The sequence below is a fragment of the Trichomonas vaginalis genome, chromosome VI (assembly GCF_026262505.1).
Source record: "Trichomonas vaginalis G3 chromosome VI, whole genome shotgun sequence".
NCBI lineage: Eukaryota > Parabasalia > Trichomonadida > Trichomonadidae > Trichomonas > Trichomonas vaginalis.
Window position 1 is genome coordinate 9979067 of NC_067208.1, and position 16481 is coordinate 9995547.

At 30.7% G+C, this 16481-nt stretch overlaps 3 protein-coding genes across 3 annotated transcripts, besides 1 other annotated feature; 2 read left to right on the plus strand and 1 right to left on the minus strand.

Moving 5' to 3' along the window:
- Nucleotides 1–546: 546 nt before the first annotated feature.
- Nucleotides 547–1249, plus strand: TVAGG3_0837520 (spectrin binding; the record flags this gene model as incomplete). The annotated part of the gene is made up of 1 exon (XM_001310711.2): nt 650–1249. One exon carries the CDS (start codon nt 650–652, stop codon nt 1247–1249), a length of 600 nt encoding a protein of 199 aa, XP_001310712.1.
- Nucleotides 1250–4504: 3255 nt separating this feature from the next.
- TVAGG3_0837530 (uncharacterized protein) lies at nt 4505–5626 on the minus strand (the record flags this gene model as incomplete). Its single annotated transcript, XM_001310712.1, has 1 exon — nt 4505–5626. The coding sequence occupies one exon, from the start codon at nt 5624–5626 to the stop codon at nt 4505–4507; it is 1122 nt and encodes a 373-aa protein (XP_001310713.1).
- A 988-nt stretch (nt 5627–6614) lies between these two features.
- Nucleotides 6615–10615: a mobile genetic element.
- Nucleotides 7632–9491, plus strand: TVAGG3_0837550 (ribonuclease H-like family; the record flags this gene model as incomplete). Its single annotated transcript, XM_001310713.2, has 1 exon — nt 7632–9491. One exon carries the CDS (start codon nt 7632–7634, stop codon nt 9489–9491), a length of 1860 nt encoding a protein of 619 aa, XP_001310714.2.
- Nucleotides 10616–16481: the final 5866 nt, after the last annotated feature.

Here is a 16481-nt window from a genome sequence, read left to right on the forward strand (position 1 = left end):
ATTAAATTAATAAGTTTGAAATAAACTCCTTTTCCTTCGTAAAGTCTTTCATTCGAATTTTTGATAGAGATTCACTCAATATCGAGGCAGAAAAACGATTATGAAACTTTACTAAGGAAAAATGTGTTTATTGAGATCAAGTATTTGCATGTATTTTATAGAATGCAGCAAATTTCTAATCTCAGACATACATATATATGAAGTGATAATGCATTAAAGAACCTTTTCACTTAGAATTTTCGGAATTTGGATAGATCATAGAAAAAGTGGTCTATAAGGAGATGTATTTACGACATTTGACACAATTATGTGACGGAATTTCGTATTTTACGTCATTTTAACGAATAGTTCTGCCAATTTCTTTTCGAATTTGAAAATTTCTTTCCAAATACGTAATTAATTATGAATCCTAAAAACTAGAACTATTTTTGTATTTTAACCGATTTTCAACTTTCATGAAAATAAAATTCCTCTGAAAACTTTAGTTTTTCTGAGCGTATTGAAAATCATTTGAAATATAATTTCCAGGAAAATTCCCCTTTCTAAATATTTACAAAAATGATCATTTTTTCACATCTCGATGTATAAATAAGATCCGAAATGACGATACAGACCGTTTGGTCCGAAAATTTAATTTTCCATTTTCAGGATGAATATTCCTTTGCCCACTGAAACACCAATGGCCGAAATGGATTCTGAATATCTTCTTGATGTATTTAAGGCACCTAATCAGCTTTCTAAATTAATATGGGGATTAAATTCGGAAAATTTCGATCAATACACTGACCAAATCATAAATCTCATCAAAACACAAAATGTACCACCTCAAATGGCCTTTCACTTCATTAATATCGTGGCAGAATTTAAATCAAAACAAATTTCTTTGTATTCTGATTTATATCAAAGAATTCTCAATGAATTTTCATTGAATATTAAGCCAGATTGTTCACAGTTGGCAATATTATTATACGATAAAGGATTCCACGATTTTCTTTCTGAACCTCCAACTAGTGAAGAAATTCACAAAATTCTCAACCCTTATGAAGAAAATACTGTCAACTTTTACATTGCTTCGGACAGAGTTGATATGATTGAACCTAAATTTTCTGATATTCCGTTGAATGGAAAGAAAATGAAGGATCCTCCACTTGATGTCGCTATTATAAATGGATCAGAATTATGTTTCAATTACTTCAGGAACAAGGGAGCAAAATACACTGATTCCTCTCGAGTCAGTAATGGAAAATGATGGCATATCATTTGACTCCTTAAGAACGCTTTTGAACCGTCACTATTACGATATGGCAGACTATTTAATCACAAATAAGGGACAAGTTTTTTATTCAATCGTAGAAAGCATGTACTACGGAAACTTTGGAATTACTTCATATTTACTTGATAATTGTGAAGATATCAATGCAGTATTCGTTTATCAATTTCTTAGGCCATTGATGGATACTCTATTTAACTTTTGTTTATGTATTTCATTGATTTAAGTAGCTCTTTTTCATTTTATAGATCATCACTGCTCACAATTGCAATTAAATTTAATTCCATGGATATTGTGAAATATTTGGTTGAGAATGGTGCTGATGTTAATGCCATGCTTATTCTTTATCAATGTATATTTATCAATTTATCAGCTTATTCTCATCATTCAAATGTCATTCATTTTGTTCTGAACTTCATTTTCGATTGATATCATTCAATGATTCTTGGTATTACATTTCAACTAATGCAGTTATTTATAACATCATATTCTTCTTTTCGTTATCATATTGTTTATAGACTAATATCTTTCATAATGTTTTGAAATTTATTTTAATAATCATGTAACCCCACTCATTGTTGCAATGATGCATAAATCAAAGGACATTCTTACTTACTTACTTGAAAAAGGTGCTGACATTGAAAAGCGCATCATTCATTGTACAATCAAAAAATTATATTTTTTGTTACATTATTCAAATATTGATGTAGTTCTTCTTCAATTAATATCAATCACTGAATTATGGTATTAATTTTCATTTTATCCAAGGATACTTTTTCAATTAATATCTATCATTATATTACAATATTCCTTTTCATTTGATATCTTTCAATCAATTAAGAAACAATTCTTTTTTGATTCATATTTTTCATTAAAATACGCAATTCTTTTATTTACCATATCTCTCATTTATTTCATCTAATTCTTTTTACAATCATATATCTCCACTTGTCTATGCAATTCAGCAAAATTCATTGGAATTTGTTCAGTTCTTAGTTGAGCATGGGGCCGATATTGATGGAAGAGTAATTCATTATTGTCTAATTATTACAGAATTCAAAATAATATTCATATTTTCCATTACTTTTTGAAGGATATTTTTCACCTCTCTCGATTGCTGAAAATAGAAATGCATCAGAAATTGTTCAGTTTTTAAGCCAACGTGGAGCTAAATCATTTCTAAATCTATTTTGACAAACCAATACATAACTTTTTAAAAATCTTATTATCTTATCTTATTTTTTTGGTTTCGGGCTAATGGCATTTGATTTGAAGTTAATCATCATAAAAATATCATTTGTACCTGTTGAAGCAGAAATTAATCCAAAAAATTCTTATCGTCTTCACAATATTGCCAAATTTTGAGTAGTTTACAACACCATTTGATAAGGAATATACCTAGGGATGAATAAAATTCATCCAAAATTCTAACTAATTGTGGTGGTGTATGTATTAATTTTGGAGATTGAGGCATTTTTTTTGAATTATATATAGAATGAATTAAAACATCCTTGCTATAATAATGGCGTGCGTTATGGTCGATACTGAAATCCTTGAAGATTGCAAAAACGAAAAAAAAGGTTTAAGCATGAAATTTTAATAATCATCATTATTATATAGTATATATAACATATTATAACTGTGATATACATAAGATTACATATAATAAAAAAGAGATTCTAGAATTAAGAATATGTAAGGGAAGATGAATTGTGTTATCTATATAATATAAGAATAAGCCACTTATGAAAATGATCTGAAGGCATAACAAATATTGTTCCCAATCTGAAGTACTTGTTGAGACATTATTCCTCAGATGATGAACAAAGACTTAAAAGATTGTTACAAACAATGTTTCAAGTCTTGTGTGACACTAATCCAAAAAAATGCTATCGTCTTGCCTACATCTCCAAAATTTGAATAGTTTACATCGAATTTTTTTAAATAATGAGTTTAGCACTGAATAAAATTCATCAAAAATTCTAACTCATTCTGGAGGTGCATCTCATGCGCTTGTGCAGGATATGGATTCTGATTGAAGATATAATTTTGGAGAATCCGTCAAAATTATGTGACTTGTACATAGAATGATTGACAATATCCTAGCGATATCTGTGGCAAAGAGTCTGGTCGGGCATTGATATTTCTCAAGAATCACATAAGATTCACCAAGCCCAAACTATAGTTTAAGGATGTATAAATAGCATAATTTAATTATATATGTGATGTATAATAATAAAATGCTGTGATATATATAAGTTATCATATAAGAGGCATGGAATATGAAAAATGTAACAAAATTTTAAGTTTTTAACATTAGATGCATATGAGGAAGTGCTTCATTATTAGAGTATTATGCTTTATGAGCAGAGTTTATTTGTTTGAGGATGATCAGAATATGATTATTTCAAAAGTTCCTCATCTGAGGTATATACAGAGTTATTGTACCGCATATGAGGAACAAAGACTTAAAATATTGTTTGTTGCAATTTTTCAAGTCTTTTGTCGACAATCAGATGTTGATTGTTGACTTTGTTCCTCATCTGAGGTACTTGATAAGGTATTGTACCTCAGATGAGGAATAAAGACTTCAAAGACTCTTAACAAAGATCTTTGAAGACTTTCTTCTTCAATCAACATCTGATTGTTGACTTTGTTCCTCATCTGAGGTACTTGATAAGGTATTGTACCTCAGATGAGGAATAAAGACTTCAAAGACTCTTAACAAAGATCTTTGAAGACTTTCTTCTTCAATCAACATCTGATTGTTGACTTTGTTCCTCATCTGAGGTACTTGATAAGGTATTGTACCTCAGATGAGGAATAAAGACTTCAAAGACTCTTAACAAAGATCTTTGAAGACTTTCTTCTTCAATCAACATCTGATTGTTGACTTTGTTCCTCATCTGAGGTACTTGATGAAGTTGAAAAAATTTGGAAAAATTGGCAATTTCGGCAAGACATTAGATATGAACTCTATTGCAGCAGCTTATACCTGATGAAAATTTTATACCACTATTTTAATTGATGGATGAAATCACCGAATTCGAACCAATGAATGAACATTTATTCTCAAATGATTAAAAATCCGGACAAATTTTGTCCAAATATAATAGAAACTTCAATTTATTTCATGCATCTACAAAAAAGTTATCTAATAAAATTTTTGCGAATAAACTATTTTTTTATAATTGATAAGATGAAATTACATGAATACTTTCCGTGTCTCCTTTTCTAACCATAATCTGACATGTCATCATTAGAGTCTAATCCATCAAAAGCTTCCTCAACGTCTTTTTTGCAACAAGGGTAAATTCCACAAATAATTAACAAAATTAAAACAGTAAGATTAGTCCAATAATAAACTTTAATATTAAAGTCTCGATAAGAAATTCCTTCATATTCGGATTCAACAGGATATTTTTCTTCAAGTTCTTCTAATGTCGAAATTAATTCATTAGTAATAGTTTGATTCTTTTTATAGTCTTCCGACATATTTTTGTTCATATCCTTTACTTCTTCTAATGTGTGAAATCCATCAGGAATAAGTAAACTTAGATCTGGAGGGAAATGGTGAACATTTTTGTGATAAATTTCGTCATCTTCAACTTCGAACGTGTATGATAGAGTGTTGTTGCTTATTGTTGAATCATATATATTAACATCTGGAAGTAGTATAAATCCTGTGCTTTCATACTTGGTTTCTTCATTTTCTATTATTGGAGAATTTGATTGATTATAAAATGTCAACCTTGGGGTTTCATGAGATGATTTTACAACTCTATATTTTGATGACCTTCCTTGAGGACTTAAATGATAAACAAATATTCCTCTAAGTAGGTTATAAAATGTATTTTTGAAGTTAAACGCATAATGGCATGTAAAGAAACTCTGAGAATCAGAGCTTTTTGTAGAGAAATAAATTCTGGTTAATTCGTCATTAACTGATATATTGGGATATGTGAACTTTCCAAAAATTTTAATTAATGATTCTTTAAATGAACTGTGCCCACCGTATTTAAAGCTTCCTGATGTTTTGTTTACTGTAGAAACAATTGTTACATCGAGAAATGAGAGATTGCATATCGGGGAAAGACAAGTATAAATGACAGGATCTAAACGGGGTTCGAATATTAATGAAAATGGGTTAGTAATTTGGACTTCAGATGATACATTTCCAACATATGTGCCTGTTCCACTAACTAAATGGGAGTGTTTTATTTCAAAAATTTCATTATAAGTTAATTCTTTGTTAACATATATTAAATCATTATCATTATCTTCTTTAACCAACGGGACGTATCTATTACTAAACAAAGTATAAGATTTAACGAATATTAAAGAATAAATCAGCATTATAAAAATAAATTGACTTCGAAATTTTTTTGCGACTATTTAAAATTGTTAAAAAAAAACTAGTCGCAAAAAATTAATAAATACTGCTTTTAATGTAGATTTAATTATATCAAAAATTATAATCTCAAGTATACGATCATTTTTTGATTCAAAAACTGGATTGTTTTAACAGTCTTCACAATTTAGAATCTTATGAGAAAAATTGAATGAAGTGAAACGGTTTTCAATTTGGCTCATAATATGAAATTCATGATTCAGATTATGAACGGAGCAAAATTCGCCTTGCAAATTTTGTAAAGCTCACAATCTGATATCAGGTTGAAAGTTACAAGCTCTCAATTTTCGTCCCTTTTGTACGTTTATTATAATTGTAGCATATTGTCATCAAGCACGCGACTAACCAGCAAAGACGTGTCCTCTAATTCCGTCCCTAGTTCAAGAATCTGGAACTATTTAAGCAAAAACATTCGATTTCAAAATCAAGCATTCTTTATTCAACGAGTAAAACATTAAAGTATGATTTGTCATACACGGAATAATGACAAGCTCTTAGAGTATGTTTAGTACAGAGTTACTGCCAACTTGAGTTCTTGAATTTGGTAAGTTAGAACAAAAGAAGCCAGATGTCGCATCTAAGGACTTGTACTTATCAGAGTATTACTAAATGTTTAAGAATGTTAGTTATTCGTCCCAAACTCGTACGTTTCCACGCGAATCTTGATAATAAATATATTATTTTGGACTTTTTGCAATAAATCTCTTTTTACCACATTAGCATATCTGTGTGTATGCTACTTAACCTCTTTAGAGACCATTAAGATAATGTTTTTTGATACTTTTTCAAGACTATGCCATAAAGTAAACGAATAATTTACAAAATGATATTAAAAAATTTAATTTTATTATGCTTTTATAAATATTGAGACTTTTTAGGACTATTTTAAAAATGTAAATAGATCAATCATTTTAATATTAGATAAGATAATCTTATGGCATTCCAAACGGGAACCGCGTTGGTTACCATGGATTTCCGTCACCGGTGACATTTTAAAGATTTTTTAAGCCTTATAAAATATGCTTTGTAAATCATTTTTTGTAAATCGGCAAAAATTTGTAATTTTCTTCAACTAATAAATCTGCGAATAGCATTTATAATACAAGAACAATCTTTTAAAATGCGTTTGATTCATTTTTGTATAATTTCATATAGGCACATATATTCTTCCGGGACTTTCCGTGATTTTACCGTAAAATCATTAGTTTACACCATTTTCCGTATTTTGAATAGTTTACTGCACTTTTTCCGTAAAATTGAGTTACGGGAATCCGCAAAATTTCCGGACCTCATTTTTCATAGAATATAATAAAATATTTGATAAAAGATATATTATTTATATTTTTGATTTTTGAATTACGGAAAAAGTGAATTGATAACTTGATTTTTTTATATGTTAATTTTTCAAATGATATATTATGAAGATCTAAAATATTAAAGTAAAAAATTGAATTACGGAAAAAGTGAGGTCAAAAGTGAAATAAATTTGCAGAACAATTTTCATTGAAATAAGCTTTATTTTTCATTATTAATAACAATGCAAAAAAATATTTATCACGGGTTCAAAATTTAAAATTAAATATTTTAATAATTTACATCTTATTCTTTATTTTATATTTAACCCGTGAAAATATCATTTAAAAATTGAATATATTCAAAAAGCTTTATTTTTATTATGACTGCATGGGATCCTCATGTATATGATGAGTGGATTCCATTTAAGAAGACGAAATATCCACCAACTCCTGAAACATTGGAAACAAAGTGTGGAAAAAATGTTTCACTACGATCGGCTATTATGAGAATGAGCCTAATCAATCAGACAAAGGAAGGCTCTTTACATACTGTGCCGAATGTAGTGAAACATTAGTTCAAGGGCAGTTCGTGCGATGCATTAAAAAAAGCAGGAAAAATGATTTTAAAGATCATAAGTGCAAATTTTTACTCCCAATGCCCAACTACGTTCCTGCTGAGCACCAAGTTGAGAATACTCAGCAAGCAGTTGGCTCTGGTAATGATCCTTCGTTAGAAGAGATCATTGCCAGGCTTATTGCGAGCCTAGATATAAGCCTTTATGCCACAATGAAGCCAGCATTTAAAAGCTTCCTAGAGAGCTTCGCCAAATGGCTTAAAAATAAAGTCAATCGCGAACAGGGCATCAACTTTACAATCCCAGACATTGAGTTCACACGGCGCGGTGTCAGAGAGGCATTGATTACTTTAGGCAAAACAGACTCCTCTCGGGGCCTAAAGTTCTGCGAGGAATTCCGCATCTTCTCAATTTCCCTGGACTGCGGAACACACGGCAGCCGTCATGGTCTATTCTCTTGTGTGTGCAATCCAGGCAAAACAGATCGCCACCAATTCTTCGACACAACAATTTCGACTAATTGGACATACGAGGACTACCATACGTGGTTTGATTCTCTTAAGGTTAATAAAAACCACGTAGCTGGAGTAGTCGGAGATGGTTTGCCAGCCCAGGTTAAAGGACTCTGCCACTGGAGGCCAGAAGGAGCCCTTTTCCCTGGCTTACAAACCGTGTACATTCGTTGCCTTAACCACGTCTTGAACAATGCTATTGTCCACGCACGTAAGCAATGTCCATTGTTGAATGAACTGATGAATAGAGTTCACCAGATTATCATTATCTTTAAGAATCACGATATGAGAGCGAGATACAAGATCAGGGTTCCATCAATCCCGGAAACTCGCTGGCTCTACATATATGATACTCTGTTTTTCATCTTTGATAATCTGGAAACAATTAATACTGCTTTAAGAAGTGGAGATCTTCCACTATCCCTTTCCAGAGCTACACGTGAACAGTTACAATGGACACGTGATGGAATTCCTCCACTCTTTAAAGATGCTTTAATGATATTCAAGCCATTAAAGCAACTTCAATTATGGCTGGAATCCAACAAGTCCATGGGTGCTTATGCATTCCTGATGATACAACAGTGCCAAGGGATGTTGGATGAAATGGCAGGAAGATTAACGCCAGATGGTGAAGAGATTCTCCGATCAATCACTACAATATTCAAAAATGATATGAAAGAATATGGTAGAATTGATTTGCTTCGGTTTGCTTTCGGCTTTACACCGTTAGCAAGGAAGATCATCAGAGACAAGAAGGGTTTTGGAGGAAAGACAAGCTATCCACCTATAATGCAGTTGAAAGATGTGCAAGTCCCAACGATTCCTTCCCTGAGGATCATCAATCGCGAGATCACATTTGAGAAACTCGGCGAAATCCTTGAAGAAGAACGAACAGAACGTGTTGACGAGGTAGCCGAGCATGATGAAGAGATCCAGCAAGCAGAAGAGGAACAAATGCTTAACGACGATCATGCAGCCGAAACAAATGCCGATGGTTCGAGGAATTCCTTGGTCTGGGATGTTGTAGATGAAGAGATAAAAGATCTATACACATTCATGATAACAATCCTCAGACAAAGAGCAATTGCCGAATCAACAGTTGATCCAACGATCAATAAAGACGATAGAGCCAAGGAATTGAGTGATGCTTACGATTTCTTCATAGAGCAAGATGATTCCCATCTTATAAATGGTCATCATCTTGCTCAAAATGATGGCAAGTTTTGGTACATGAATGGCATAAAGCAACTAAAAGCAATAAGACCAATTGGAAAAAGGATGATGTCACTTTCGTGCAGTGAAGCAGATGTAGAACGTGTAATATCTGAATTGCGAAAGACAAGAAATTCAATGAACGAATCATGCAAAGAAGAATATGTAGCATGCCGCTTCTTCATCAAGTTGAATGATGATCAATTTGATATTTGATTTTGTTTTTTAATAAAATTTATTAAATAATTTGTTTTAAAAAGTATTATTTTTATTCGTAAAGATATTAGACAGAAGGTGGCCAGCCTAATGTCTATCAATCTTTAATATTAGTAGTAATTTCCCGCATTTCTGAATGATGATTGATTAGCTTTGTTGTTATTGATGTAAAACTGGATAAGTATTAAATAATTATATTAATCTTGGCCAGGGGACTGCTGATGGCCAGTCAGCAGCGGCCACTATGAATCATTATAATTATTTAATACCTAAATTGAGGTAAAAAGCAATAAGACTTGCCGAGCCTCATGCCCCTACCTCATATAAATAGAATCACACTTTAGTGAATCAACATCTATAAGAATGAAGTGTTTTGAAGCTGAAATAATATTGAATAGAAATTAATTTTTTCTGAAATTTTGAATGAAATTATGGGAAATAAAAAAATTACTAAATATTGTATTCATACAAATATATTATTTTAAAGGAAAAATAGATGCTGATAGAAACGATGAAAATTTTTGAAAACTTTACAATTAATTTATGTTCGTTAACCACAGAGCTTGCAATCCAAAGCTCACGTTAGACAACAAGAGTCATGAAGTCTCATACTAAGGGATATCCAACATATATTTTAATAATCTAATGTTTGTGACAAATATTCAACAGAAAATTAAGTTTTCGTTTCGTTACAAGGCATTCATACTTTGGAGATATCATATTTAATGTACAGAAAAGTTAATATTAAACAATACATGCTAAAGAATTAATAAATAAGATAATAAAATAAATTTATACGTAATTACTTTCATTTAATATGCTTTATGCTGTATAATATTGATTAAGAGGCATTAAAAGGTTCCATAGTCTGCTTTTATAGGCAAGATTTTTGATAAAAATTTTAAATTTTGAAAAATGATGAGAAAAGGAAAAAAAGGTAAATGAGAGCAAGAGGAGGGAAAAAAAGAAAAAGAAAAGAAAGGGAAGGGAAAAATAAAAGAAAGAAGGACATATAAAAATTTAGATGCGCATTCTTAATGCCGAGGCGGCTTGCCGCCGAGGCGCGATTTTTTTAGGCCTCTACGGTAACCCGGCAATGTTTTTTTAAATCTTGTACAGCCCTAGATAATCTAAAGACGTCAGATGTTTCAATAACTTCAGATCAATGACTAATATGAAATTTAAGATTTGTGTTAATTTAAGAATTAACAATGGAATCTGGTTTAGAAAGATGGAAAGCATAGAGAATCTAAAGGATAAGAGAGATTAAATACAAAATGCTGCATAAAAAGGCAGATCAGTGAGAAGAAATCATGAGGTTAAAAAGGAACATTCAAATTAGAATATAACATTGCATATTACAATATTAATATTAAAGATAATACTGCACATCATTGTGCAGTGATCCATAAATCAATATTAATATCTCATATGATAAAATCTAATATCATATTACAATATTAATATTAAAGATAATACTGCACATCATTGTGCAATTACACTATTTTAAATATTTTCATAAATAATGACTTACAAGTTAAAAAATGTAGAATTAACTGCATGATCCAATATTGGACCGAATGTATGTTTGAATCTATAACTGAATTCATTAATGACAAAAAAGTGACTCTATAACTGAGTATCTGGCTGACAATATGCCTGAAAGTTTGAATGTGTCTAGGAATATAACTGACAGTTTGAGTGACATTTTGAATGAGGGTTTGGTTGTCAGTATAACTCAAGGCTTGAGAGAGAATATGACTCACAGTTTGACTGACAATATGACTTAGAGTTTGAGTGACAGTATGAACAACAGTTTGGGTGATAGTATGAACTACAGTATGACTGAGAATATGACTGACGGTTTGACAGACACTTTGACTTACGGTTTTAGTTAGAATAAGACTGACAGATTGACTGACAATATAACTGACGGTTTGACAGACACTATGACTGTTGATTCGAGTGAGTGTATGATTGAGAGTTTGGGTGACAATATGACTCATAGTTTAAGAGAGTGTATGACTGATGGCTTTAGTGAGAATAAGACTGACAGTTTGGGTGACAATATGACTGTTGATTTGAGTGAGTGTATGACTGACAATTTGAGTGACAATATGACTTCGGTTTGACACACACTATGAATTAGCTTTTTAGTTAGAATAAGACTGACAGTTTGAGTGACAATATGACTGACAGTTTGACACACACGATGACTTACGGTTTTAGTTAGAATAAGACTGACAGTTTGACTGACAATATAACTGACGGTTTGACTGACAATATGACTGTTGATTTGAGTGAGTGTATGATTGAGAGTTTGGGTGACAATATGACTCATAGTTTAAGAGAGTGTATGACTGATGGTTTTAGTGAGAATAAGACTGATAGTTTGAGTGACAACATGACTGACGGTTTGACACACACTATGAATTAGCTTTTTAGTTAGGATAAAACTGATAGTTTGACTGACAATATGACTGTTGATTTGAGTGAGTGTATGACTGACCGTTTTAATGACAATATGACTGACGGTTTGAGTGACAATATGAATTACGGTTTTAGTGAGAATAAGACTGATAGTTTGGATGACAATATGACTGTTGATTTGAGTGAGTGTATGACTGAAAGTTTGACTGACAATATGACTGACGGTTTGACAAACACTTTGACTTACGGTTTTAGTTAGAATAAGACTGACAGTTTGACTGACAATATAACTGTGGTTTGACAGACACTATGACTGTTGATTCGAGTGAGTGTATGATTGAGAGTTTGGGTGACAATATGACTCATAGTTTAAGAGAGTGTATGACTGATGGCTTTAGTGAGAATAAGACTGACAGTTTGGGTGACAATATGACTGTTGATTTGAGTGAGTGAATGACTGACAGTTTGACTGACAATATGACTGACGGTTTGACAAACACTTTGACTTACGGTTTTAGTTAGAATAAGACTGACAGTTTGACTGACAATATAACTGTGGTTTGACAGACACTATGACTGTTGATTCGAGTGAGTGTATGATTGAGAGTTTGGGTGACAATATGACTCATAGTTTAAGAGAGTGTATGACTGATGGCTTTAGTGAGAATAAGACTGACAGTTTGGGTGACAATATGACTGTTGATTTGAGTGAGTGAATGACTGACAGTTTGACTGACAATATGACTGACGGTTTGAGTGACAATATGACTGACGATTTGACTGACAATATGACTGACGGTTTTAGTGAGAATAAGACTGATAGTTTGGGTGACAATATGATTGTTGATTTGAGTGAGTGTATGACTTACAGTTTGACTGACAATATGACTGACAGCTTTAATTAGAATATTACTGACAGTTTGAGTGACAATATGACTGTGGTTTGACAGACACTATGAATTAGCTTTTTATTGAGAGTAAGACTGACGGTTTGACTGACAATATGACTGACGGTTTGACCGACAATATGACTGACGGCTTGACAGCCTCTATGACTTATGGTTTTATTTAGAATATGACTGAGAGTTTGGGTGACAATATGACTCATAGTTTAAGAGAGTGTATGACTGATGGTTTTAGTGAGAATAAGACTGATAGTTTGAGTGACAACATGACTGACGTTTTGACTGACAATATGAGTGACGGCTTTAGTTAGAATATGACTTAGAGTTTAGCTGACAATTGGCTGACAGTTTGAGTGATAATATGACTGAGAGTTTGACTGACAATATGACTGACGGTTTGAGTGAGTGTATGAATGAGAATATAACTGACGTTTTGACTAACAATATGACTGACGGTTTGACATCAAAATTCATTCATATATATGTATTGATCAATGCAATCACCCTATTTAATATTATTATTTATCAATTAATTTTTCATTACTACATGCTCTCAATTATTATGACATTAATATTTATCAATAAATATTTCATTACTATATGCTCCCACCCAATTTGACATTATTGTTCTTTGACAAATTTTTCTTTATTAAAGACACTCTCACAAATTCATATCAATATATTTTAATTATCACCTATTCCAATCCATTTTCATATTCATATTCTTATTGAGTTAGAATAAATTGAGGATGACTGAGAATCAAATTATAATTAGTGAGAATCAATTGAAGAATACTGGGAGTTAATTAAGGTTGTTTAAGAATAAATTGTGAATAAGTGACAATCAATTGAGGATGAGTGAGAATCATTTGATTATTAGTGAGATTCAACTGAACATCAGTGAGAATCAATTGAATAATACTAAGAAGAAATTGAGGAAGAGTGAGAATCACTTGATTCTTAGCGAGAATCAATTAAGGATGAGTAAGAATCAATTAATAAGTAGTGAGAATCAATTTAGGGTGACTGAGAATCAATTGATTCTTAGTGAGAATCTATTGATAATTAATGCGAATCAATTGATTATTTGTGAGAATCAATTGATCAGTAGTGAGGATCAATTGATTATTTGTGAGAATCAATTGAAGATGAGTAAGAGTCAATTGAGGATGAATATAGGGTTGTTAGATTCCCGACGATAGGTGTCTTGGAAGATTTGCCTGGTGTCATCATAGTGTCTTTCAATGAAAAATTTTATTTTGGAGTTAGTTTTATTGATTTTTCAATAAAAAACATTTCTAAAACAAGAAAATAAAACGATAAAATATTTATATTTTATATAAGGATCTTATATATTTAAAATAAATATCATTTTATTTTTTTCATTGGTGTCTGTCAAACCATAATACACTATTCAAAAATTCAATGTGTCTTGCGGTTTCAAAAGACACCTTCAAATTGAACGATAGCACAGACACTATTGAATTTTACCCATTGTATTTAGTTTTTACCCTTTTTATTTTTAAGAATTAATGACTGAAACAGCCGTTTTGCTATGACCTCAATCACTTTTATTAAGGGTTTCGTTTTGCGAAAAAAACGTACAATACGCAATTTCGCTAAAAAAACATTTAGCTAGCAATTTCGACCTTTGACTCCACTCAAGACGTCACTTTTTTAATTTTGCGGTATCATATTTTTGGAAAATCTTTATGAATATTATATAAAAAGTCTCTTTAATATCTATATTTCATATTTTTATCGATTTTTAAAGTTTTTGCGAAAAGTATTCAATTATTTTTGCTATTTTGTCGGGTAAATGTCAGATTTGCGACATTTTCTGATATGATATTCAGATTCTACGTTGATAATAATGCTTATAGAACCCTCTTGCTATTGTGTCAAAATTGCGAAACCGATAGCAAAAATATCTCGCAATATCAAAATTGAGATATTGAGTGAATTATGCATTATAGAGATTAAAAATCTGATTTGTGAAACATCTCATCAGTTTCTAGCTAATTCAAAAATCTTTACTATCTTATTCGATTAAAATGAAAAGGGAATAGTTTCATTATGCTTTAAATGACAGCCTTATAATATAATCATAGTTTTCGCTCAATATGCAGCATTTTTTTTCGAAATCTATGGTCAATGTCCTAAATACTGATTGCTTTGCATTCATATCTCTTACATTTTCTATACCCACATCACTATTCATTGCTATTCCTATCTTTTTCATTTTTGTTTGTTTCTCATAATTTCTCAAAAAACACGATAACTTGATATTTGTAAATATCATACTTTATAACGTAAATAAGAACTTGACCTATTAAGAAAAGCAGTAATGAAAAGAAAATCTGAAATTCATAAAAATTACAAGTTTCTGATGACAATTAGCTTAATTAAACCAGGTACAAGATTATATAATTGTATTTTCTATCCAATTATCCATATAATATCTTATCCAGAAAAAATAACTTGATCAATATCAAATGATTTTTTAACTAGTAAATAAAGTATTTTCTTTACACACATTGTATATCATAGTTTTTTTTTGGTTTCGCAAAACATCCAAAAACAAATATGCTATAAAAGTGACAATTTTAGCAAAACGAAACCCTTACTTTTATTTATTATTTTAAATATTATTTAATTTTATTATTTGAATAGGCCAACTTATATTTGAGAAGCTCAATTTGAGACCACTTAAAACATTGAAATATCATAAATATTGAAATATTAAAAAGTGTATTTCAAAATATTGAAATTATAAAAATTTATAATACTGAAATTGAGACAAATTAATAAATTCAATGCGTTTTTTTTGAAATAACTCTCAAATATTATTTTTTTGTTTATTTAATGATGAATAAATATGATTGCTTTAGTCAATCATAAAAACTAATTTAAGTTTAAAATAATGAAAGGATAATTTGATCGTTTTTTAAAATACAATTATTTTTGATGATTTGCAAGAATCTTTGAAAAGAATATAATATAGGTTCTATTTTTGTAAAATTTATCCAAATCATGTATTACATAAATTACGATTAAAACGATGAAAGAACCAAAAAGTGTGTTTTGTGTTTTGTTGTTGCGTGTTGGATGCGGGATCCTGTTATTTCAGAAATTGACAAAAAATTTGGAAATTTAATTTCCGAAATCGAAATAATATTAATGTTTTTAATATTCTTATATCAAAAGGATTAAAGTTCATTAAGAGAAAAACAATTCTTCTTCTTCAATCTATTGGCGCATTTATTTCTACACGCCAATAAGGAAGGGAAAATTATAAGACACCATGGTGTCTTCAAAACGCTAATTTTTGATATTTTTAACAACCCTAGATGAATATGTGTCTATTCTGATATGACTTAGTATCTACTGAGGCTAGATGCTAACATCTTACTTTTATGATCATAATTTTTCAACTCCATTAATATTTATAACAATATTTAAAAAAAAAAAAAAAAAAAAAAAAAAAAAAAAGGAAGTGGGGCCTCCAGGCACTTCGTGCCCTCTAGCCCCGAAGATGTTAGTATAAAATGCAGTTTATATAAAATGAGGTTTTTTGGGTATAGGGGGCTTCCCAGGCACTTCGTGCCTTCTAGCCCATAAAATTTTTGAGAGTTGTTGCTGTTGACTTTTTTGT